Consider the following 25,589-nt stretch of genomic DNA (forward strand, 5'->3'; position numbering starts at 1 on the left):
CTTTCCACAGATTCTTGATTGGATTCAGGTCTGGACTTTGACTTGGCCATTCTAACACCTGGATATGTTTATTTTTGATCCATTCCATTGTAGATGTTGCTTTATGTTTTGGATCATTGTCTTGTTGGAAGACAAATCTCCGTCCCAGTCTCAGGTCTTTTGCAGACTCCATCAGGTTTTCTTCCAGAATGGTCCTGTATTTGGCTCCATCCATCTCCCCATCAATTTTAACCATCTTCCCTGTCCCTGCTGAAGAAAAGCAGACCCAAACCATGATGCTGCCACCACCATGTTTGACAGTGGTAATGGTGTGTTCAGGGTGATGAGCTGTGTTGCTTTTACGCCAAACATAACGTTTTGCATTGTTGCCAAAAAGTTCAATTTTGGTTTCATCTGACCAGAGCACCTTCTTCCACATGTTTGGTGTGTCTCCCAGGTGGCTTGTGGCAAACTTTAAACAACACTTTTTATGGATATCTTTAAGAAATGGCTTTCTTCTTGCCACTCTTCCATAAAGGCCAGATTTGTGCAATATACGACTGATTGTTGTCCTATGGACAGAGTCTCCCACCTCAGCTGTAGATCTCTGCAGTTCATCCAGAGTGATCATGGGCCTCTTGGCTGCATCTCTGATCAGTCTTCTCCTTGTATGAGCTGAAAGTTTAGAGGGACGGCCAGGTCTTGGTAGATTTGCAGTGGCCTGATATTCCTTCCATTTCAATATTATCGCATGCACAGTGCTCCTTGGGATGTTTAAAGCTTGGGAAATCTTTTTATATCCAAATCCGGCTTTAAATTTCTTTACAACAGTATCTCGGACCTGGCTGGTGTGTTCCTTGTTCTTCATGATGCTCTCTGCGCTTTTAACGGACCTCTGAGACTATCACAGTGCAGGTGCATTTATACAGAGACTTGATTACAGACAGGTGGATTGTATTTATCATCATTAGTCATTTAGGTCAACATTGGATCATTCAGAGATCCTCACTGAACTTCTGGAGAGAGTTTGCTGCACTGAAAGTAAAGGGGCTGAATAATTTTGCACGCCCAATTTTTCAGTTTTTGATTTGTTAAAAAAGTTTGAAATATCCAATAAATGTCGTTCCACTTCATGATTGTGTCCCACTTGTTGTTGATTCTTCACAAAAAAATACAGTTTTATATATTTATGTTTGAAGCCTGAAATGTGGCAAAAGTTCGCAAAGTTCAAGGGAGCCGAATACTTTCGCAAGGCACTGTATATCCACATAATTTTCCTACATCATGATGCCATCTATTTTGTGAAGTGCACCAGTCCCTCCTGCAGCAAGGCACCCCGACAACATGATGCTGCCACCCCCGTGCTTCACGGTTGGGATGGTGTTGTTTAGCTTGCAAGCCTCCCCATTTTCCCACCAAATAAAATGATGGTCATAATGGCCAAACAGTACAATCTTTGTCCCCATGTGCAGTTGCAAACCATAGTCTGGCTTTTTTATGGCTGTTTTGGAGCAGTGGCTTCTTCCTTGCAGAGCGGCCTTTCAGGTTATGTCGATGTAGGACTCGTTTTACCGTGGATATAGATACTTTTGTACCTGTTTCCTCCAGCATCTTCACAAGGTCCTTTGCTGTTGTTCTGGGATTGATTTGCACTTTTCGCACCAAAGTACGTTCATCTCTGGGAGACAGAACGCGTCTCCTTCCTGAGCGGTATGACGGTTGTGTGGTCCCATGGTGTTTATACTTGCGTACTATAGTTTGTACAGATGAACTTGGTACCTTCAGGCGTTTGGAAATTGCTCCCAAGGATGAACCGGACTTGTGGAGGTCTACAAAAAAATCTGAGGTCTTGGCTGATTTCTTTAGATTTTCCCATGATGTCAAGCAACAAGCCACTGAGTTTGAAGGTAGGCCTTGAAGTAGTTTGTTAACAAGAAATGTATGGAGTGGTTGAAAAACGAGTTTTAATGACTCCAACCTAAGTGTATGTAAACTTTCGACTTCAACTGTAAGTAAAGGAATGGAATTAAGAATATATAAATACACGGACGAGCAACGTCAGAGCGGCATAGACTAAGATACAGTAGAATAGTATAGAATACAGTACATACATATGAGATGAGTGCGATATATGCAAAATATGTAAACATGATTACATTATTACAGTGACGTGTGTTCCATTTATTAAAGTGGCCAATGATTTCAAGTCTGTGTATATAGGCATATACTATCTAGTTTTCCCGGTTAAACATCCTTCCCATTAGGCTCCTCCAATTAAGCCACTCTCTGACTACTCCCAGACACCAGACAGTCCTAGCAAAATTCTTCCTTGAGAAATAATATTTTTCTAAGAAGCTATTGAGATAAAAGAAAACGGCTGCATTGAACCTTTAAACCCAATTACTGCTTCGGCTATCGACTCCTTTAATCAGTGGCTAGAGATAACTCCGTGAGGAATCTATCAGCTGCTGCCGGCCACATCACTGCACATTAAGTTCACTCTAACTCCTCAGTATGGATAGCAGGGGAGAGAGAGTCTGACTGGGGCTTTAGGCATACATTTCTACCTACCAATGCCATGGATAGCTTCTCTGAAGGGGTATGTTATTCCTACTGATATCTGTGCGTCAAATTGTAAGTTCCAGTGATCTGACAGGCTCCACATTAAGGGTGGAAAGAGCTGTCCCATCTGTCACAAATGTCAAGTGCTGGTAAGGTTGCATGACTGGAGGAAGGGGGGAGTATTTTGATATGACCTGATTTTGGCTGTTGAAGCCTGATCTTTGCACACCTGGCAGCACTGTAGTCTAGTGGAAGTCCTAGAAATGAGGAATTAATGTGCTTTAATAATGGTGACATTTGACTCGCCTCGTGTGTGTCATAGCTTCATGTGTCAGAGGAAAGATGGACTGAAATCCAACCAACTAATTGGTTCTCATTAGTAGCACTGGGAAACTTTCATAAATATACTTGCTTCGCTTTGTATGAATTCTGAAGGCTTCATACATATAGGAACCTGCATCACAATGAGACAAATCAATACACACATGAAAAACAGCAGTGTCTCTTTAACCTTTATTTAACCAGAAAGTCCCTTGAGATGAATAATATTTTTCAATTGAGACCTGTATATCAAGCCCTTTTACCTTTAACTGGGATGGAGCAAATGAAAACAGTTTTTACTACCTTTCTCCTTAAAATCTCATCTCTACCCAATGAATGTACAGATCCATTGACGCATGTCTTAAGGGCCTGGTGTGGTGTTGGTGTGGTGGGAAATGTAAGACCAATCAACATTTCATTGGTGGATCTTACCTTCAAGTGACTGTTGAAAACCATGATAGATAGGTGGGAGAGATCATTGGGGCCATAAGAAGACATGGGCTAATCGCCAGCTGTCTGATGTAGAATGGTTCCTCTATGGCTCTATCTGTCTGCTGCCATGCTCAGTTACTTGTTCCTGGCTCATTGTGCTTGTTTAACAAAGTGTAGCGTGGATCCGTGCTGAATCCCCTCCGCCTTGTATGTGTACTAAAACAAGACATGCAGTAACTGCTCTCAGCTTCATTGAGACCTGGGATCACATATGGCTTAATGTAGCCATCTACTTAATCTCCTACTGGATAAAGATATTTACAGATATTTTCTTTTATGGACATTTTTAACACACTTTGTGGTTGGGATTTCAAAGAAACAATGTAGAGGTCTGTTTTTGATTGAGTTGCAATGTATTCTTTATTATTTATTCTAAAGCTTTGTTGTATGAACTTAAAGCAAACAGGTATAACGCATGTGGTTATTATAATGTGGTTATAATGTTATAATGTGGTTATATAAAACTTGTCCAGCATGTATGACCCCTTCATAGATGCTTATAACAAGTTATAGGCTTCATACCTGTCTGCTTTAAAAAACAGGTTGTTGGTTCAGCTGCCGGGCTGCTCATTGATAATGGGTAATGAAACCCTAGAATGATATATAATCTTTTCATTCTTGTGATTATATTAGCTAATCAGCACTTAATGCTCATAATTGTGCAGTTTAATCCTGGCATTAACTTTTAACCCTTGAGTTGTTTTCTACTCAGTATGGAATTCTGGAAAATTTCGCTTTGCATAATTTAGAGTATCATATGGAAAAATTGACCCACTACTATACCATTATATCATCTGCACTGACAAATACTAATAAGCACAGTTATGGCACAAGAAAATAAAAAGTTAAATGCAAGCTAGTTACCCCCAAAGGCTGTCAAAGAGAGTGCATAAGGCAGGTCTTGCTCTTCTCTTGAGCCTTCCCCGATATGTTTTTTTCTGAAATAATTTATTATGCTGTGCAAATCCCTTCCCCAGCCTCCCACTCTGATTCCAAGGATGTGTGTGGGTTGGCCTCTCTCTCTCAGTTCTGCTTCGGCAGGTCAGAGATGTTAGAAATCTGCCTCATTCCAGCCACACAGAATCGGGTGGCAGGTAGCCTAGTGGTTAGAGTGTTGGAATAGTAACCGGAAGGTTGCAAGATCAAAACCCTGAGCTGTCAAGGTAAAAATATTTTTTCTGCTCCTGAACAAGGCAGTTAACCCGCTGTTCCCAGGCAGTCATTGAAAATAAGAATTTGTTCTTAACTGACTAGCCTAGTTAAATAAAGGTTAAAAAAATGTTGGATGTTGGTTCTCTTTTCATTTTAGGCTCTAATTTATGCACTGTAATCCAGGCTGAATTTCTCTCACAATTACTCTCTCTGATTAACCAGCTCCTATACCATACGTCTAAAGCTGTTGCTGTGCTATACACTCTTAGAAAAAAGGTGCTACAGTATCTAGAACCTTAAATGGTTCTTTGTCTGTCCCCATAGAACTCTTTGAAGAACCCTTTTGGGTTCCATGAAGAACATTTTCCACAGAAGGTTCTACATGGAATCCAAAATGGTTCTACCTGAAACCAAAAATGGTTCTACCTGGAACCAAAAAAGGGTTCTCCTTTTGGAGAACCTTTTTTCGAGGAATGTAGCTTTAGCTCCTCTTCCTCCACTACCTCTGCCTCCACTACCTCTACCTCCACTAACTCTGCCTTTGCTGCTACACTTCTGTTAGCTCTACCTATAAAATATGTTTTTATCATAAATCATTCGATTTTATACTGCTTCCTTCTTCTACTGTGAACTGGAATTACAGCTCTCTCCAATTTCTAAATTAATGGGTGTAAAATAATGGGTTTAAAGTGTGTAAGGGGTACTTCATTTCAATATTGCAATTTAAGTGTGACCAATTAATCTGTGTTGCATGATGGCAGTCCCGCATTGGTAATGTGTCCCAGACTTATGTGGCTTGAAAGTCTTTTTCATTCTATGTGTCTTAAATCTGAGTGAATACACTCAGTATTGCAGTATATCACATACAGTGCTGCTCAGCCAGACTGTGATTCAGCATTAGTGTTGTCGTGAAACCCGAATGTTGACTTCGATACAGATACTAGGTTTAGTACCACAAAACTCAATGCCGAAACAATATGACACAAAAAATAAAGAAAACTTATTAGCTAGTCACAGAATAACCACTGGCTTTATTTTTTAAACATTGCGCAATATGTTGATAACTGGTAGAACCACTAAAACAACCAATAGAATATCTTCTACATTCATTTTCTTGCCATATTAAATAACAGAACAATATTTCTGGGACTCAGAGCATACAAAGTATTTCTATTTATTTTTTACATCTAAACTGTTTAAAATTTTAATTTGATACATAGCAGGGTTGATTTGCTAATCTATGGCCATAACATTGGGTCAAAGGACATGTATTAGACCTAAGATTCATTATTCATTACAGATAAATTATTTAATGTATTAAATGAAGAGTTTAGTTCCAAAACAACATAAACAAAACACTGATTTTTGAAGCTTCAATATTGCAATAGTCTACAATGGATTTGTACACAGGATACTACAATTATTTTCAGTGCTTTTCAACTCCCAGGGTGCAATGCCTTCACAGGGCTGCTGGCTGGGTACTGTTAGAAAGCCCAGAGAAACGCAAAGTAGTCTAAATACAGTATATTGTTGTCATAGAGAGCATTTCACATGACTTTTTTGTTGTAATCATATTATAATGCTCACATGAATGTCATGCAGAATTTATGTTCATGTTAGTAGCTAGGTTTCCATCTAATTGGCGACAGATTTTCATGCAAATAAAAACACATTTTTTTCCCAGCAGAGATGTGTTTCCATTAGGGTTGCAAAGGGTCAAAAATTTTCTTGGAAAATAAGGGGAATTTTCCATGGGAAGTTAAGCCCGGAAATTTGGGAAATTTTGCTTAAATTCATCAAAAAGTTAGCTTATAACAGTGAACCTTTTTTTGTGGGATACACATACGGCAATTCTGGGTCTTGTTGCATATTTTGGTTAAACTATCCCCAAATCAATGGAATTGCAACCCTCTGCATGCACAGTGCATTCTTTCATCGCATGTACAGCTGATTCTCAAGACCTTGCACACTAATGAGATGCTATTGAGCCCACACTGCTACACTGTCTGAGCCAAGGACTACATGCGTTCTGGTAAGTTTTGCGTTCTGGGTGTGGTGAATATATTTTATATGACAAAGTGTGTTCAAATCATTTCTAGCTTGTTAACAATTTCTGCTAGTTACTCTTTGCTACCATGTGGGTTTTAGATTGCTTGAGCCTGCTAACTGAGGAGTGTTAATTCACCTGTTTCCAGTTGTTTAATCTAACTGCTTAACTATTTATCTGTACATGGAATTGTATTCATTTTTTTACTACTCCTTTTTAAAATCTATATAGGAAAATGCCACGGGCACTATCTGATGTGTGAAGACATTTCACTGCAGCTAATGTAGAAGGAAAAGCTGTGTACATTTGCAAGTACTGTGCCAAATCATATGTGGAAAATGCAACAAAAATGCAGAATCATCTGGCCAAGTGCATAAAACAATGGATACAATCTACAAGAGAGCCAAGGAAATGGTTTGGTATGTGAAGGGTCATCAAGTTATAGCAGCAATCTACCTCACCAAGCAAAGTGAGAAGAATAAGAGCACCACATTGAAGCTGCCCAGCAACACCCGTTGGGGTGGTGTTGTCATCATGTTTGACAGTCTCCTGAAGAGGAAGGAGTCTCCAAGAAATGATCATGTAACAGTCTGCCGATATGGAGAGCCACATCAAGAGGATCCTCCTGGATGGTGTATTTTGGGAGAGAGTGGTAAGCAGCCTGAAACTTCTGAAACCCATAGCAGTAGCCATTGCACAGATTGAGGGAGACAATTCCATCCTGTCTGATGTTCAGACTCTGCTTGCAGATGAAAGAGAAGAAATCTGTACTGCCCTGCCCACTTCACTGTTGCTCCAAGCAGAGGAAACTGCAGATCTGAAATATCAAAAAGAGTGAAGACTTCTGCCTGAAGCCCATACACGCCGCAGCGTACATGTTGGACCCCAAGTATGCTGGCAAGAGCATCCTGTCTGGTGCAGAGATCAACACGGCCTATGGTGTCAGACACAAAAAGATCCCCCCCCCCTTCTCACACCCAGGTGGCGACACGCATCTCTGCACGCTTGGCAGATATCTCAGTTTGGATGTCGGCCCACCACCTCAAGCTCAACCTTGACAAAACGCAGGTGCTGCTCTTCCTCCCGGGAAAGGCCTGTCCACTTCAAGACCTCTCCATCATGATTGACAACTCCACAATGTCCCCCTCCCAGAGTGCAAAGACCCTTGGTGTGACCCTGGACAACACCCTGTCGTTCTCTGCAAACATCAAACCAGTGACCCGCTCCTGCAGGTTCATGCTTTACAACATCCATAGAGTACGACCTTTCCTCACACTGGAAGCGGTGCAGGTCCTAATCCAGGCACTTGTCAATTCCCGTCTACACTACTGCAAATCTCTGTTGGCTGGCTCCCCACTTGGAGCGGCAAGGGGAACTGCACGTCTTTACCTTCAGGCTATGCTCAAACCCTATATCCCAACCTGAGCACTCCGTTCTGTCACCTCTGGTCTCTTGGCCCGCGAACCCCTAGAGAAGGGCAGCTACCGCTCAGCCCAGCTCTTCTCTGTCCTGGCACCCCAATGGTGGAACAAGATACCCCCTAAAGTGAGGATAGTGGAGTCCCTGTCCATCTTACTAAAATAACTGACACCCCATCTCTTTGAAGAGTATCTTAAATAATAAAGAGGTACCCCCCCCCCAAAAAAAAGTACTTCTTTAATCGCACTTACACTGAATTTGCTGATAAATATTTGTCGAGGGAAAATGTACTTGATATAATTGTGATGTGTTGTTTTCTCACCTAGTTATCTTAAGATGATTGCACTAATTGTAAGTCACTCTGGATAAGAGTGTCTGCTAAATGACAACAAAAGAAAGAAAAAAAATGTCATGTCATATGAACCAATTATCTGTCGGCATTGACATTTTTTTAATTTAGAAGAAGAACGTTACAGTGCAAATGTCATTCGTTGCACTGCTTTGTAACACCTCTTAGTTGTTTTGGTGGGCTGGCCCTCATCATCATTACCACTGTTCACTTCTGGAGACACTTTTGTAAACAAGATGCGGGCGAGAGATAATGTTTTTGTTCGAAGTCAACATTTTCTCCCTTTCTCGCTCGCTCTTCAAAAGTTGCTCTTGCTGTGTCAACTGCATGTACAAGTAGCCTGGCTAGCTTATGACTGATCCCCCCCCTGAAAAGAATCAGACAAATTACGGGACAGACTCGATCCTCTCAATCCGTATTTGACGTGAGACACATTTGACAGAAGTACCGAAAGTAACAACAATTCTAGTACCGAACCGTTTTTCTTGTTCTCGCATCAAAAAAAACATTGTGCAGCACTAACACATACTTTAAGCTGTCTGCTCTTGTGTCGCAAGGAGACAAACAATGGTCAGAGAATGATTCTAGACTATGGATTCTCTTGCGTCCATCACTTTCCTTATCCACTCACTAACCTTGACACCAGAGACCTTGAGTTAGCCTGCGGTAATGTACTATAAAGGAAGTGTTTGATCTTGCCGTTTTTAATAGTCCTCCATTTTGTTCTTCTTTTAACCCCTGGTAACTACCCACTATAGAGGATAGGATGTTTATATGTATGCAACAGCTCAGGGTAGAATACCAGAGATGTTCTACTTAAGCAATAAGGCCCGAGGTGGTATGTTCTATGGCCAATATACCACAGCAAGGGCTGTTCTTAATCACGATGCAACGCAGAGTGCCTGGATATGGCCCTTAGCAGTGGTATATTGGCCATATGCCACAAACCACTGAGGTTCCGTATTGCTATTATTAACTGGTTACCAACATTAGAACTCTATGTTTTGTCGTACCCATGGTATAGAGTCTGATATACCAGAGCTGTCAGTTAATCAGCATTCAGGTCTCGAACCACCCAGTTGTTTATGTTTGATATAACACTGCTTTCAGCCAATCAGCATCCAGGACCAAAATTACCTGGTTCATAATCACCAGTGGTGGAAAAAATAACCAATTGTCATACTTGAGTAAAGATACCTTAGTAGAAAAGGACTCAAGTAAAAGTGAAAGTCACCCAGTAAAATACTACATGAGTAAAAGTCTAAAAGTATTTGGTTTTAAATATACGTAAGTATCAAAAGTAAAAGTATACATCATTTTCATTTCCTTATATTTAGCAAACCAGATGGCACCATTTTTTATTTATTATTTATTTATACATAGCCAGGGACATGCCCCATCAGTCAGACGTAATTTACAAACAAAGCATCTGTTTAGTGAGTCCGCCAGATCAGACGCAGCAGGGATGACCAGGGATGTTTTTGTGATAAGTGTGTGAATTCAACCATTTTCCTGTCCTGCTAAGCATTCAAAATGTAACGACTACTTTTGGGTGTCAGGGAAAATGTATAGAGTAAAAAGTACAGGCATTTCTTTAGGAATGTAGTGAAGTAAAAGAACAATTTTCAAAAATATAAATAGTAAAGTACAGTTCAGATACCCCAAACAACGACAACGTATTTTTACTTAATCAATCAAATTCATTTGTAAAGCCCTTCTTACATCAGCTGATGTCACAAAGTGCTGTACAGAAAACCGGCCTAAAACCCCAAAAGCAAGCAATGAAGTGTAGAAGCACGTACGTACATCACACCACTGATAATCACTGACATTGAAGTTTTTTACGGAGCTCTTAACATACAACTTGAGTATCTTATTCTTCATTTCAAAGACACATTAGAAATAATCCATTTTGAGCCATGTTATCTTAAGACCACATTTTGTTTCCCCGTTGCCAGTGGTTCAACGTCCATATTGATTTATACTTATCCAGGACATCTACTACTGAGTGTGATTGAATAAGTTGTATTTTTAGACATCCTATACCGTATCTGACCCATGCTATATGCTGAGGGTTTAGGCTATATGCTGAGGGTTTAGGCTATATGCTGAGGGTTTAGGCTATATGCTGAGGGTTTAGGCTATATACTGAGGGTTTAGGCTATATGCTGAGGGTTTAGGCTATATGCTGAGAGTTTAGGCTATATGCTTAGGGCTTAGGCTATATGCTGAGGGCTTAGGCTATATGCTGAGAGTTTAGGCTATATGCTGAGGGTTTAGGCTATATGCTGAGGGCTTAGGCTATATGCTGAGGGCTTAGGCTATATGCTGAGGGTTTAGGCTATATGCTGAGGGTTTAGGCTATATGCTGAGGGTTTAGGCTATATGCTGAGGGCTTAGGCTATATGCTGAGGGCTTAGGCTATATGCTGAGGGCTTAGGCTATATGCTGAGGGCTTAGGCTATATGCTGAGGGCTTAGGCTATATGCTGAGGGCTTAGGCTATATGCTGAGGGCTTAGGCTATATGCTGAGGGCTTAGGCTATATGCTGAGGGTTTAGGCTATATGCTGAGGGCTTAGGCTATATGCTGAAGGTTTAGGCTATATGCTGAGTGTTTAGGCTATATGCTGAGGGCTTAGGCTATATGCTGAAGGTTTAGGCTATATGCTGAAGGTTTAGGCTATATGCTGAGGGCTTAGGCTATATGCTGAGGGCTTAGGCTATATGCTGAAGGTTTAGGCTATATGCTGAGGGCTTAGGCTATATGCTGAGGGCTTAGGCTATATGCTGAGTGCTTAGGCTATATGCTGAGGGCTTAGGCTATATTCTGAGGGTTTAGGCTATATGCTGAGGGTTTAGGCTATATGCTGAGGGCTTAGGCTATATGCTGAGGGTTTAGGCTATATGCTGAGGGTTTAGGCTATGTGCCGAGGGCTTAGGCTATGTGCCGAGGGCTTAGGCTATGTGCCGAGGGTTTAGGCTATATGCCGAGGGCTTAGGCTATATGCCGAGGGCTTAGGCTATATGCCGAGTGTTTAGGCTATATGCTGAGGGCTTAGGCTATATGCTGAAGGTTTAGGCTATGTGCCGAGGGCTTAGGCTATATGCCGAGGGCTTAGGCTATATGCCGAGGGCTTAGGCTATATGCCGAGGGTTTAGGCTATATGCCGAGGGTTTAGGCTATATGCCGAGGGCTTAGGCTATATGCCGGGGGCTTAGGCTATATGCCGGGGTTTAGGCTATATGCCGGGGGCTTAGGCTATATGCCGGGGGTTTAGGCTATATGCAATATGTTTTGGTTCTCTGAAGTGCTCCACGGTGCAGCTCGCACGGTGCTGGCTGCTCTATTAACATGGGCACTCTGGGTAATAGCCTTCGTGTCAGCGCACCACAAGAGCACGGTGCATTCAAATGAAATATCAACTTGTCGCCCCGCCAAGGAAGATGACAGCTGACTCTGCCGTGGCCGCCAGAATCCAACTCAGTCTTATGAAAGAGCCAACCTCTGTTTTAGATGATTTTAAATGAGTTGCTTTTAAATGAACTGACCTTGGAGGAGCTCGATGCCATCAATGTACAGTATTTTAGCAACAGGGAAAAGCTGGAGGAATTTGGATACCTTTTCATTTGCGGCGCAACCCTGATGTGGTAGCTATGCTTACACCAGAACCTTGTTTCATGCCTTCGACTATGTAAAGAAGGTTCTGTGGAATGTACTAACATTCTGCAACGGCCTTGAAGTAGAATGTTGCGGTTGAAAATGGCATTAGAATAAGTTGAGCTGCCAGTGTTCATCCTTTTATGAGATGTTCCTCTCACTGATGATTGTGGCAGAAGTAGAGCACTGGGAGGCACAAGCTCAATGTGTTCATCCCAAAATCAGATGGAAAAGTAGCCGTAGTCTCTAAGTGTAGCATAATATCATTGGATAGAGAGGGTGCCAGATAAAAACCTGGCTCAGACTATTTTGTGTCATGGTTATGTTAGCTAGGCATCGTGATGAATATAAAATAAGTGTGTGTGTGTGCGCTCTGTGTGTGTGTGTGTGCATGTCTCTGTGTCTGTAAGTCATTGTAGTCCTTTTTCATTGCACCGCTCATGTTCTTTCTTAATTCCCCTCGGTATGTCTACAGAGGCAGGCAGGGGCATAACAATTTGTTTGACTCTATTTATCTAATAGACTTGTTGATTAATCTCTGTCAGGCAAGTGGTTTCTAGAGAGCATTAGCCCCACCTTGGGAAGGTGGACTCCTGGCAGGACCTATATAATGTCAGATCCATGTGATAAAGGGAAAATCAGGTTACATCTGAACAGGATGTCACATTTAATGACCAGTAATGACCTGATGATCAATCTGAGACGCGTGGCCACGTCTCCCTGCCTGGCACTCTTTAAAAGCCCTAGAGGGAGCCCGATAAAGACACTTCCAGTGGGTTTTATCGCTCCACCTCCGTTCAGAGATGTTGTGCCGACATGTGCTGATTAGCGTAGCCGCCATGCGGAGATGTCAATGAGCCCGAAGCATGGGGGAAAATGGTCCTGCCCCAGATTACATGTTACATCTGGGGTATGTTCCCGGATGTCCAGGTGTGTCTATTGATTTCCTCCCTATGGAGCGGCACGTGTGCTCATGCATGCCACCAAATGGTGTGTAAGTGATCTAATAGAAGAGGGACAGGCTCACGGAGGGACATGCTAACCGTACCAATGGAATTACCATTTAGTTGAAAGTGATGAGTCTGTAAATTGCAGTGGATGCTTGGCCAGCTCTGTTGGTGTACTGTTAATGAAGGTGAGGGCGCTGGCATACTGTATTGGTTTAATCACCTCAGGACTTCATTTACACAGCAGCTTGAATCCTAATTTCCAATACACAGTTTGAATCATCATTTCATAAACTGCAAGGAGTATTGGAGGCTGCATGATTTTCTCTCACAGAGGAGTTTTTCCTCCAACTATGAGCCAGAGAATCATGGGAAAAGAGATTATAGGAGGAAATTGCCTCTCCTGTAATGGATTTAATTTTGATGCCTCAGAATATCAGGATTATTCGGGGCTGCAATGGGTGACTGATCAAATGCAGCCTCAAATTGGATACCGATCATTTTGTGACCATACTTGTTAGTCAGAGTTTAAACAAGTTTACATGGGTGAAAGGCAACTGAAAGCCAGAACCAAAGTACTGTGAGATGAAGGATAAAACAAGGCATCAGCACATTTATTCATCCAAGACCAAGCAAGAACTCTGATCAGAGTGGTAACAGGCTACTAACAGGCTTCTGTTTCTTCATGTCTAGTGCATGTCCAGTTCTTTTACTAACACCACTGGACACAAAGAAACAGAAAGAGCTTAATAGACACTAAATCCAATGTACGGCAATAGTCTGGCATCTCAAACCACCAAGGTCAGAACATGATGAAATACTGAAGGAGCACAGAATGTAAATGCAATTCAAAGCCCAGATACATACTGCATTTAAAAAAAACATGAAATCATGAAAACAAAACATCTTTTCATCAGTGAGCTGTGGTTTTACCATATAGGTTAGGACAATTCAAATCAGAGATTGATATTCCATTGGAAAAAGAAAAACCTGCACTTACTGGAAATAGTCTTTTTAAGATTAATTTTCTTAAAAAGCTGCAAAAGAAAATATTTTTTCTCATGAATTTTTAAAACTTACGATGACTGTGATATGTGTCTCACCTATGTCTCACCTAGCTACGTTAAAATGAATGCACTAACTGTAAGTTGCTCTGCGTAAGTGTACATTTTACATTTAAGTTTCAATATTCAATAGTTTCATTATGCACAAGTCCTTGAGAGCATGCTATCTAGCATTCATCAGTGACATGGTGTGGTAATTAGGACAGTCAATAGATAATAGTTGCACCTTTATGTCCTCACGGATATCGAGTGAGGAACACTACTCTAGAAAATTGGCTGCGCTGATCAGGGGCCACATTAGACTTGTCATACCTTCATACTGACATCTCAGGATACTTGGTAATACCGGCACTGAACACAAGGGGTGCTATTTTCAATCCCCACTGTGCCACTGTAATCCAAAGATTAGCAACACTAACAAGTACATGTACAATTCTATAGCGAATGCTAGCTAAATGCTAAAGAGTGCATTGCAATCATTTTATACAGTCTCTGACAAACTCTTTGCAGAACAGACATCCTAGCTCCTAAAGTTATACAAATAACTAAAAAATACTACTCAGAGTTTGCTGCACACAAAAAAATATTAGATATCAAGGGAGGGGATTCCCTGCTGTTACCAAGAGAAGCTTGATTTTGCAAGAAGCTAACCACTTAGCTAGACAACTAGCTACAAAATAAGCAAACCAAATGCACAACTGCAGAGCATTTAGCACATTTTAGACAGTTAATTATTTAGTTAGTTATAAGATTCCATACTGTAGGTAGATCACCTGGCGTGTGCTGCAGTGACTGACTCACAAGGATCTGGTCTCTTGTCCTTGTGTGTTTGTAAAACTACCGGTAGGGTTCAAATTGAAAAAATAATGTGATAGGTGAAATGAAGAACGCAATCTGCTTTATCTCCTAACGTATTGCACAAGTTGACTAGGTATTTACATTACAAGTAGCTACAAATATTCAAATACAGTTTTAAAGCTTCAAATAAATAGTTTAAATGGTATTGAAGGTATTGAAAAACCATCCCATTGCTATTTCCAAATACCCCGGTATACTGTATATACAGCGGTATACCGCCCAAGCCTAGGCACCATGTCAATGTACTGTACAGAGCATCTGATCTCACACGCAGCCACCATCCGTAGACTACAGACCTCCTTGATAACCGAAGCAGCAATTCAGCTGAAGGGGCCACTTCACGGACACACATCAGTGCTCAAGGGAATCCAATGACATGTCTGAGGCTGTAATCCTTAATTGAATCACAAAGCGGGCATCCCGCCTCTGTTTTGGTATACATCTGAGGGATGGGCGTAGAGAAATGTAACAACATTCAAATTCATAGACAGAGCTATGGATGAAATAACTGTAATATCACAAGATGGTGCTGATAGACATGTTCACCCTGTTTCTAGCTCCTAGACAACTTTGCAGTATTTGTTTTGTGTGTGTTTTTTCTTACATTGTTTGCTCAGAACGGTACTTGTATTATTACCTACAGTTGAAAATAACTTTTGGATATTAGATCGGTGGTCACTCACCAGAAATTCGACTTCCCTGAAATGGACCCTTTGTTTGAACTTGCCGAGGCAACTCTATTCATCCCTGGGACTGCAACGAAACGCTGATGCCGGAAAAGAGGAAGAAGAAGTAGGGCCTTAGTCAGACTCAAGTGGCGTGCATATCGTCCACCACTTCTAAGTATATTACTTGCTAACGTTCAGTCCCTGGACACTAAAGTAGATGATCTCAGGGTGAAGATCCCCTTACAGAGAGACAGACAACAGGGACTGTAACATACTCTGTGTTATGGAATCATAGGTCTGTCTCTCCGGATATATTATCCCCGGGACAGGAAGAACAAACATTCTGGGAAAAAGAAAGGCAAAGGGGTTTGTTTCATTATTAACAACTCATGGTGTGATTGTGGTAACGTACAGGAATTCAAGTCCTTTTGCTCTCAGGATTTGGAATTTCTCACCATCAAATGCCGACCACATTACCTCCCAAGATAATTTCTTTGGTCATTGTCACTGCCGTGTATATTCCTCCCCAAGACAACACCACAATGGCTCTAAAGGAAGTACACTGGACTATGTGCAAACAGGAAACCATGTATCCTGAGGCCATATTTATTGTAACCTGGGACTTTAATGAACGAAATCTGAGGAAAAAGCTCCCGAAATTATATCAAGACACCTCCTGTCCTACACGTGCATCATGGACTGAATCATTGCTACTCTCCCTTCAGGGATGGCTACAAGGCCCTCCCCCACACTGTAATAATTGCATCCATTCTGCTTCTTCTCACCTATAGGCAGAAACTTAAGCAGGAAGCACACAAAGTAAGGACTGTTCAACGTTGGCAATTCAGCGGCTCAGACACGAGACGTACAGTACCTGTCAAAAGTATGGACACAACTACTCATTCCAGTTTTTTAAAACTATTTCTACATAGAATAATAGTGAAGACATCTGTCATCATGAAGTGCTTTGAGAGGCTCGCTAAGGAACATATCACCTCCACCTTACCCAACATCCTAGACCCACTACAATTCACATACCGCCTCAACAGATCCATGGACGTCGCAATCGCCATTGCACTGCATACTGCCCTATCCCATCTGGACAAGAGAAATACCTTTGTAAGAATGCTGTTCATCGACTACAGCTCAGCCTTCAAGCCCATCATTAAGCTCAGGGACCCTGGGTCTGAACCCCTCCCTGTGCAACTGCGTCATGGGCTTCCTGATGGGCCGACTCCAAGTGAAGAAGGTCGGCAACAACACCTCTGCTACGCTGATCGTCAACACAGGGGCCCCACAGGCGTAAGTGCTCAGGCCCCTCCTGTACTCCCTGTTCACACATGACTCCGTGGCCAACTCAATCATCAGGTTTGCTGACGACACAACAGTGATAGGCCTGATTACCAACAATAACGAGACAGCCTACAGGGAGGAGGTGAGACCCCTGGCAGAGTGGTGCCAGAAAAATAAACAAAACAAAGGAGCTTTCTCTGCAGGAGAATGCAGAGAAAGCACGATCCCATCCACATCGACAGGGCTGCAGAGGAGAGGAAGCACTACCATCTAAAAGGCAGAGACAGTACAGATGCATCAAAGCTGGGTACAAGAGACTGATAAACAGGTTATCAGTGCCTCTTCAACCACAGGAAGCTGAAGAAATTCATCTTGGCCCGTAAGACCCCCATAAACTTCTACAGATGCACCATTGAGAGCATCCTGTCGGGCTGTATCACCGCCCAGTAGGGCAATTGCACCATACGCAACCGCAGAGCTCTACAGGGGGTGGTGTAGTCTGCCCAATGCATCACCAGGGGCACACTGCCTGCCCTCCAGGACATCTACTGCACTCTGTGTCACAGGAAGGCCAAGAAAATCATCAAGGATCTCAGCCACCCAAACCACGGCCTGTTCACCCCGCTACCATCTAGAAGGTAGAGACCAGTACAGGTGCATCAAAGCTGGGACAGAGAGACTGAGAAACAGCTTCTATCTCCAGGCCATCAGACTGTTAAATAGTCACCAATAGCCGGCATCTGCCCAGTACCCTGCCCTAAACCTAAGTCACTGTTGCTAGCCAGCTACCACTAGGTACTCTACCCTGTACCTTAGAGACTGCTGTTCTATGTACATAGAGTCATTGAACACTGTTCACTTTAATAATGTGTATATACTGAATTCTAGTCATGGTTCATCCTATATAACTACTGCTGTACACACCTTCTCTATACTGTTCATACACACCATTTTATATATATTCCAGACTCTGACATTGCTCGTTCTGATATTTCTTAATGTATTCCTTTTTACTTTTGGATTTTGTGTATTGTTTTGGATTTCTAGTTATAACTAAACTGTTAGAGTGAGAAACACAAGCATTTTTCTACACTTGCGATAACGTCTTCAAATCTGTTTATGTGATCAGTAAACTTTGATTTGATTTGACCATCCATGATTTCAAAATGATAGTTTTAACCATGTTTTAAGGCTACACAGTGTTTGTTTATTTACATTTACATTGTTTACAAACATTGTGGTAAAATATGCTTTTATTTTGGCTTCTCATGGTGTGTGACAGTTGAACTAAACTCATGAGGCATTTATAAGTTATAGTAAAGAAGAATCAATGGGTATGCGGCCTCCCGAGTGGTGCAGCAATCTGAAGCACTGCATCGCAGTATCCCGCGTCGTCTGGGTTAGGGGAGGGTCTGGCTGGCCAGGATGTCCTTGTCCCATCGCACTCTAGCGAATCCCTGTGACGGGTGACTTCGGTCGCCAGCTGTATGGCGTTTCCTCCAACACATTGGTGTGGCTGGTGTGGCTGGCTGACGGGTTAAGCGAGCAGTGTGTCAAGAAGCGAGCAGTGTGGCGGCTTGATGAGGTTGATTCGGAGGACGCATGGTTCTTGACTTTCACCTCTCCCGAGTCCGTACGGGAGATGCAGCAATTGGACAAGACTGTAAAAACCAATTAGGATAACATGAAATTGGGGAGAAAAAGGGATACATCATTATACCCCCCCATTCTCTCTAGTAAGTTGTTCCTTCCACTGTCAAACCAGTCCAGAGCACCTCTCCCTATTCTCCTTAGTATGTGGTTCCTTCCACTGTCAAACCAGTCCAGAGCACCTCTCCCTATTCTCCTTAGTATGTGGTTCCTTCCACTGTCAAACCAGTCCAGAGCACCTCTCCCTATTCTCCTTAGTATGTGGTTCCTTCCACCGTCAAACCAGTCCAGAGCACCTCTCCCTATTCTCCTTAGTATGTGGTTCCTTCCACTGTCAAACCAGTCCAGAGCACCTCTCCCTATTCTCCTTAGTATGTGGTTCCTTCCACTGTCAAACCAGTCCAGAGCACCTCTCCCTATTCTCCTTAGTATGTGGTTCCTTCCACTCTCCTTAGTATGTGGTTCCTTCCAGCACCTCTCCCTATTCTCCTTAGTATGTGGTTCCTTCCACTGCCAAACCAGTCCAGAGCACCTCTCCCTATTCTCCTTAGTATGTGGTTCCTTCCACCGTCAAACCAGTCCAGAGCACCTCTCCCTATTCTCCTTAGTATGTGGTTCCTTCCACTGTCAAACCAGTCCAGAGCACCTCTCCCTATTCTCCTTAGTATGTGGTTCCTTCCACTGCCAAACCAACCGGGCCAGAGACTAGAATCAGAAGGTGTCAGGTCGGAGTGTGTCTAAGGAGGAGCTCAGCTGAACAGCCCCATCCTGTTGCTACGTCAGCCTGCCTGCACAGCCGTTTTGCTCACAGTCACTTCACGCTGTCTTTATGTGCAAAGGGACGACATCACACAGCAGGCAGCAATGTGTCTCAATTAGAGCTAAATCTACGGGTGTTCTTGTTTCCCAGCAAACGGTTGAAAATGGGGACAAGCCGTTACAGTCTGCTGCACAAAGAGAACAAAGCAATGAAAGAATAGGATCAAAGCGTTGAGTCACAGAGGGGTGTTATTTGTAAGGTCTTGTCTCCTGATAATCAAGGCATGTGCTTATTAGTCTGTGTGATGTCTGCTTCAGCATTAGAAAGCTGTAACAGAAGACAAAGACCCCTGCACAGGTTTACCGGGTGAAAAGAGAGTACACTAGTTACCCAAAACAAACATTTTGTGCGTGCACTTTGTCATAGCAAATGAAGTAGGCATGTTTTTTCACTGCTGTCGAGCAACAGACCTTGAAGGTATGGGATACCTAATGTACTCATTTCTCATCCATTTAAAATTGATTACAACGTGAATCTAAAAACAGGATGTATAAGTGTTTACTTACAGTATATGTATTCATTTCAAATCAAAACATTTTCAGAATGTCCTTTTACAATGTACGGAGCTTTCTTGAATGTGGCCATCATAAACGTACTCTAATTTAACTATACAATTATTAGTATTTATCCTTTTATGGGTATTTCCATGGATCAACATTAGTAAAAATTCCTCACTAACATGACTGCTTCTTCTCTCTCTCTGTCTCTCTATCTGTAGGTTCCAGGCTATGTGATGGACGACCGGCGCACCTCATCCTCCTCCTGCTCCTCGTCCTCCAGGCCATGCTGCCGCTCTGCTCTGGTGAACGCACCTGCCCTCACAGCTGCCGTTGTGAGGGGAAGATAGTCCACTGCGAGTCAGCTGGCTTCTTGGACGTCCCTGAGAACATCTCAGTGGGCTGCCAGGGCCTCTCTCTTCGCTACAACGACCTGCACACGCTGCTCCCCTACCAGTTTGCCCATCTCAACCAGCTCCTCTGGCTCTACATGGACCACAACCAGATCTCTTCTCTAGACAGTCGGGTCTTCCAGGGGGTTCGCAGGCTTAAAGAGCTGATCCTCAGCTCCAACAAGATCTCTCAGCTCCACAACGCCACCTTCCACGGGGTGCCCAACCTCCGCAGCCTGGACCTGTCCTACAACAAGCTGCAGATGCTGCAGCCGGGGCAGTTCCACGGCCTGAAGAAGCTGCAGAACCTCCACTTGCGCTCCAACGGCCTCACCATAGTCCCCATCCGGGCCTTCCTGGAATGCCGCAGCCTGGAGTTTCTGGACCTGGGCTACAACCGACTCCGGGCCCTCACCAGAACCACCTTCCTGGGGTTACAGAGGCTCATGGAGCTGCACCTGGAGCACAACCAGTTCTCCCGGATCAACTTCTTTCTGTTTCCACGTCTTGCTAACTTGCGGGCGCTCTACCTGCAGTGGAACCGCATCCGAGCAGTCAACCAGGGCCTTCCCTGGACTTGGCACACACTGCAGAAACTGGATCTGTCTGGCAATGAGATCCAGACCCTGGACCCTGCCGTGTTCCACTGCCTGCCTAACCTCCAGACCCTCAACCTGGAGTCCAACAAGCTGTCCAACGTGTCCCAGGAGGCAGTGTCTGCATGGATCTCCCTGAACTCTATCAACCTTGCAGGTAACGTGTGGGACTGTGGGACAGGCATCTGCCCCCTGGTGGCCTGGCTGAGGAACTTTCGTGGCACTAAAGACACAACCATGATATGCAGCAGCCCAAAGCAGCTCCAGGGAGAGAAGATCATGGAGGCTACGAGGAACAATGGAATTTGTGAGGAAACTGATTACTTTCAGACAGAAACCCCTTCACCAACCCCGGATTTCATTGAAACGACACCTGACCCAACCCCTGCCCCCACCAGCCCACTTCCACCCCTGCTTCCACCTACCACCCTGGCCCCCCTACCCCCACCTCGGCCTCAGGCCCCCCCCCGTCCTACTTTTTCCAGCCGGGTAAGGATTGACCCCAGAGACTCCCCTCCCCGGGCTCCGCCCTCCCTCCGCAGCCTGGTGGTGACTCAGCCCCCAGAGCTGGAGCACATGTCCTTCCACAAGGTGGTGGTGGGCAGCGTGGCACTCTTCTTCACCATGTCACTTGTCCTGACCGTCATCTACGTGTTATGGAGGCGCTACCCGAATGCGGCACGACTCCTGCAGCAGCGCTCCGTGGTGGGCCGCAAGCGGCGGAAAAAGAGCCCAGAGCCTGAGCAGAACCTGAGCTCCCAGCTGCAGGAGTATTACATGAGCTACAATCCAGCCGCCACCCCGGATGGCTTGGAGGTGCTGGGCAACGGGACCGGCTCCTGCACCTGCACCATCTCCGGCTCCAGGGAATGCGAGGTATGACCCATCGCATCAGCCTTTAAAAACAAAACTCAAAAAGCAAAAACACAAAGGCTCAAGAGAGAGAGGTAAATCCTTTTTCAGGCATGAACTGTTTAGAGAGACTTTGAATCAGGGCTAAGCACCCTTGACTCTTGGTTCATAACACGCTCGACTTAGAACTTTGAATGTTTCCAATTATTTCTGCAGTTTTCATTCATAAATCGAATTGGACACTGGAAACATGAAAATGACATTTAGAACCAGGAGGCAACGGTAACCTAGCTCAGGTTCAGAGAGCTACATTATTGCACTGCCACATGTGTTATTGGCTTAAATGCATTTTGTTCACTTTTTTGTTTGTATGGTTTATTTGCCAATCAGCTTATTTTTGTTCAGCGTTACACATCAGCAGCGTTTTGAAGCACAATTCTTAATCATGCCCACACTTTTTCTATGGCTCCACTGACAGATCTTGTATTTTGCACAATGTTTCCTGCTTCAAGGTCTCACACAAGTCATTGCTACGACATCATGGCATGGCTCACTGGATGCTTTGATATACAGAACCAGTAAAAGTTTGGACGCACCTACTCATTCTGGGGTTTTTCTTTATTTTTACTATTTTCTGCATTGTAGAATAATTGTGAAGACATCAAAACTATGCAATAACACATATGGAATCATGTAGTAACCAAACAAGTGTTTAACATATCATAATATACGTTATATTTTATGTTCTTCAAAGTAGCCACCCTTTGCCAAGATTGTGCAAAGCAGTCATCAAAGGTATCTCTCAACCAGCTATGAGGTAGTCACCTGGAATGCATTAAAATTAACAGGTGTGCCTTGTTAAATGTTAATTTGTGGAATTTATTTAATCAATCAGTTGTATTGTGACGAGGTAGGGGTGGTATACATAAGATGGCCATATTTGGTAAAAGACCAAGTCCATATTATGGCAAGAACAGCTCAAATAAGCAAAGAGAAATGACAGTCCATCCTTACTTTAAGGTAATTACTTGAAGGTCAGTCAAGAACTTCAAGAACTTTGAAAGTTTCTTCAAGTGCAGTCGCAAAAACCATCAAGTGCTATGATGAAACTGGCTCTCATGAGGACCGCCACAGGAATGGAAGACCCAGAGTTACCTCTGCTGCAGAGTTCAAGTAACAGACACATCTCAACATCAACTGTTCAGAGGAGACTGCGTGAATCAGGCCTTCATGGTCGAATTGCTGCAAAGTAACCACTACTAAAGGACACCAATAATAAGATGAGACTTGCTTGGGCCAAGAAACACGAGCAATGGACATTAGACTGGTGGAAATCTGTCCTTTGGTCTGATGAGTCCAAATTTGAGAGTTTTGGTTCCAACTGCCGTGTCTTTGTGAGACGCAGAGTAGATGAACGGATGATCTCTGCCTGTGTGGTTCCCACCGTGAAGCATGGAGGACCAGGTATGATAGCGTGAGGGTGTTTTGCTGGTGGCACTGTCAGTGATTTATTTAGAATTCAAGGCACACTTAACCAGCATGGCTACCACAGCATTCTGCAGCAATACGCCATCCCATCTAAATTGCGCTTAGTGGGACTATCATTTGTTTTTCAACAGGACAATGTAGAAAATAGTAAAAATAAAGAAAAACCTTTGAATGAGTAGGTGTGTCCAACCTTTTGACTGGTACTATATATGTGTTTGTTTGTGTATGATTGTACAAGTGTTTATTATGTGTAGTACACTCAATGTGTGTGAGTAAGTGAATGTCTGTGTGTGTGTGTGTTTCGTCCATAGGTGCTTTTCTTTCAAGGCCAAAATGAAAGACAGGACAGGGGTTAGCTTAAGGCTACTAGCTTGCCCCGTCTTGCCTAAACTAGAAAGGTTAGCTCTCCACCTCATGAGATGCCAAAAAAACAAACTCCAAATCGATTCAAGCCAAATCACAACATAGATTAATGAGGTATTGATCAACATCAGTTGGATGCCCCATAACAGCTCCCTGTCCTCTTATGTGGCAGAGTAGGAAAAGAAGATGTCCCAGTCCGCATGGCTGCATGCCCATTACTGGTGGTTTATTTCACTTCCTCAGTGGCCCTGTATGAGCCACATGGTCCACCTGCCTGCCAGGCTGCAGTAGCTACGACCCTGTTTAGCCTAATCTCTTTAGCCACTTAACTCAACAGTCTGTTTAGTAAAATAGTAGAGGGCATAGTGGAAGGGGCATTAGCTCCCGCCTGTTTTGGGAAGATTTATGGTAATCTCAAAAGAGCCATAGCGATACGTGTAATCCCAAATCATATGAAATGCTCATTAATGCGGATGGATCCCCCCGACCTGCCAAGATGAGGCACCTATTTATACCCAATACCAGGGTAATTACAATCACCAGCCGTCGTACCGCGGCAGGGTTTGATCTCAGGAAGCATGTTTTCCTACACAGATGTGCTGTTTCATAACAGGATATTCACCTGAAGTGATTTCGTAAAAGGGGATTATTTATGTTCAGAGAGGAACTGTTTCGGAAGGAGGAGAGAGAAAAAAATGGCAGAAAGTAATCTGTTTATTACACTCCACTGGAAGGAACCGAAGATCACTGGAAGCAAAAATTAAAACCCTGTAAAATGTTTGGTTTGTATAACGAGGAAATGAATTGACACACTCAGTGGTTTTACAGGTTGAATGAATGATTCCATGACAGTGCTGCAAAACCAAACAAGTCCACAGAGCCCATGTTATCCATATTAATTATCACATTCAACATTAGCCTTTCTGCTGACTGCAGTTTGCTCAATTCTTTTATCAAGAGTTTAGATTTTTGCTCCGTAAGCCTCCAACATCATTAATTGTATTGAAGGAATAAGGCGTTTATTTAATATCCGAACTCTCATGGCACCGAGGTCAAATTTTTATCCTGCTCAAAACCTTTTCTAGTAATTTCTATATGCCTAACGTTTCATTAGTTATTTCAGAAATATGACATGAATCACCTATAGGCACCAAGCTACCAAGACATTCATTATAATTCCTCTGACTGGCAAAGCAACTCCATGACAAGGAGAGCTGTTGCGTATAACTAATTATTTTTGCACTCTGTCAACGCGTTATGCCCTTAATCCATGGAAATAGAAAGACCTCTTATTACCTGCAGTGTGATTAACTCAACTTTAAAGGCTGGCATATTATTTCTGATTGGAACTTAATTTAATTCAATCTGAGTTTCTCTCAGACAATGCATAGATTTTCCCATAAGTGGATCGCAAGTCCTGTACTTAATTTTTTTTTCATGGAAACATGGCAGTGATTTGAAATACAAATGTGTTTCTTCCGATTACAGTGACAATGTGATCTCATCCCCTCAAACACAGACACTCTTCTCCCTGTTCTCTGCAATGTACTAAAGGGGGTCTGCAGAAGTTTTTTTTCTATGTTATGTTGTTGCTCATTTCGGTGAACGTTTAATAATTGAGGAGCAGGCGTCAGCTCGGTTTAACTTGATGAAAGAGCCATATTGCCGGCCAGCAAAGCTGGCTGTGCCTTTCATTATGGCTCAGTGCGGTGCAGGCAGTCCCAACGGAAAACGGTGGGAAAGACTGGGAGCTGCGGCATGCTCTCAACTGTGCCTGTGATGAAAAAAGAAACAGTCAGGATGAGAGAGGAATGCTGCATACCGGGTCAAAACCCAATTAAAGCACAGAGGAGAAAGTATCAGAGATGGTGTGATTTTTCCTCAGTGGCTGTTTCAATTTGGTTATGTTCGGACTCACCTAAACTTTAATTCAGAATGTGGCCGGTGATACTTTGTTTCTTGTAAGTACAATACCTTGAAAACTTGACTGCTGACATGCAAGCATTTTAGGACTGTATCAACACAACAGTGGACTACTGAAAAACATTTTGGGACTGTATCAACAGTGAACTATTGAAAAACATTTTGGGACTGTATCAACAGTGAACTATTGAAAAACAT

General features: G+C 43.1%; 1 protein-coding gene across 2 annotated transcripts in view; it reads left to right on the forward strand.

Annotated features, from left to right (window-relative positions):
* Nucleotides 1-25,589, forward strand: part of LOC135544401 (leucine-rich repeat transmembrane neuronal protein 4-like) — a 53,706-nt gene that overhangs the window by 3,151 nt on the left and 24,966 nt on the right. The window contains exon 2 of one of the 2 annotated variants that reach the window (XR_010456331.1): nt 19,999-21,712. Coding sequence is in view for 1 of the 2 variants with exons in the window: in XM_064971975.1 (XP_064828047.1) it covers nt 19,999-21,647 (1,649 nt within the window). In the remaining variant the exon portion in view is untranslated. Of the gene's footprint in view, nt 1-19,998; nt 21,723-25,589 lie in introns of those variants that run through there. The other variant, XM_064971975.1, reaches the window with a different exon arrangement.

Source organism: Oncorhynchus masou, chromosome 8, assembly GCF_036934945.1.
Source record: "Oncorhynchus masou masou isolate Uvic2021 chromosome 8, UVic_Omas_1.1, whole genome shotgun sequence".
NCBI lineage: Eukaryota > Metazoa > Chordata > Actinopteri > Salmoniformes > Salmonidae > Oncorhynchus > Oncorhynchus masou.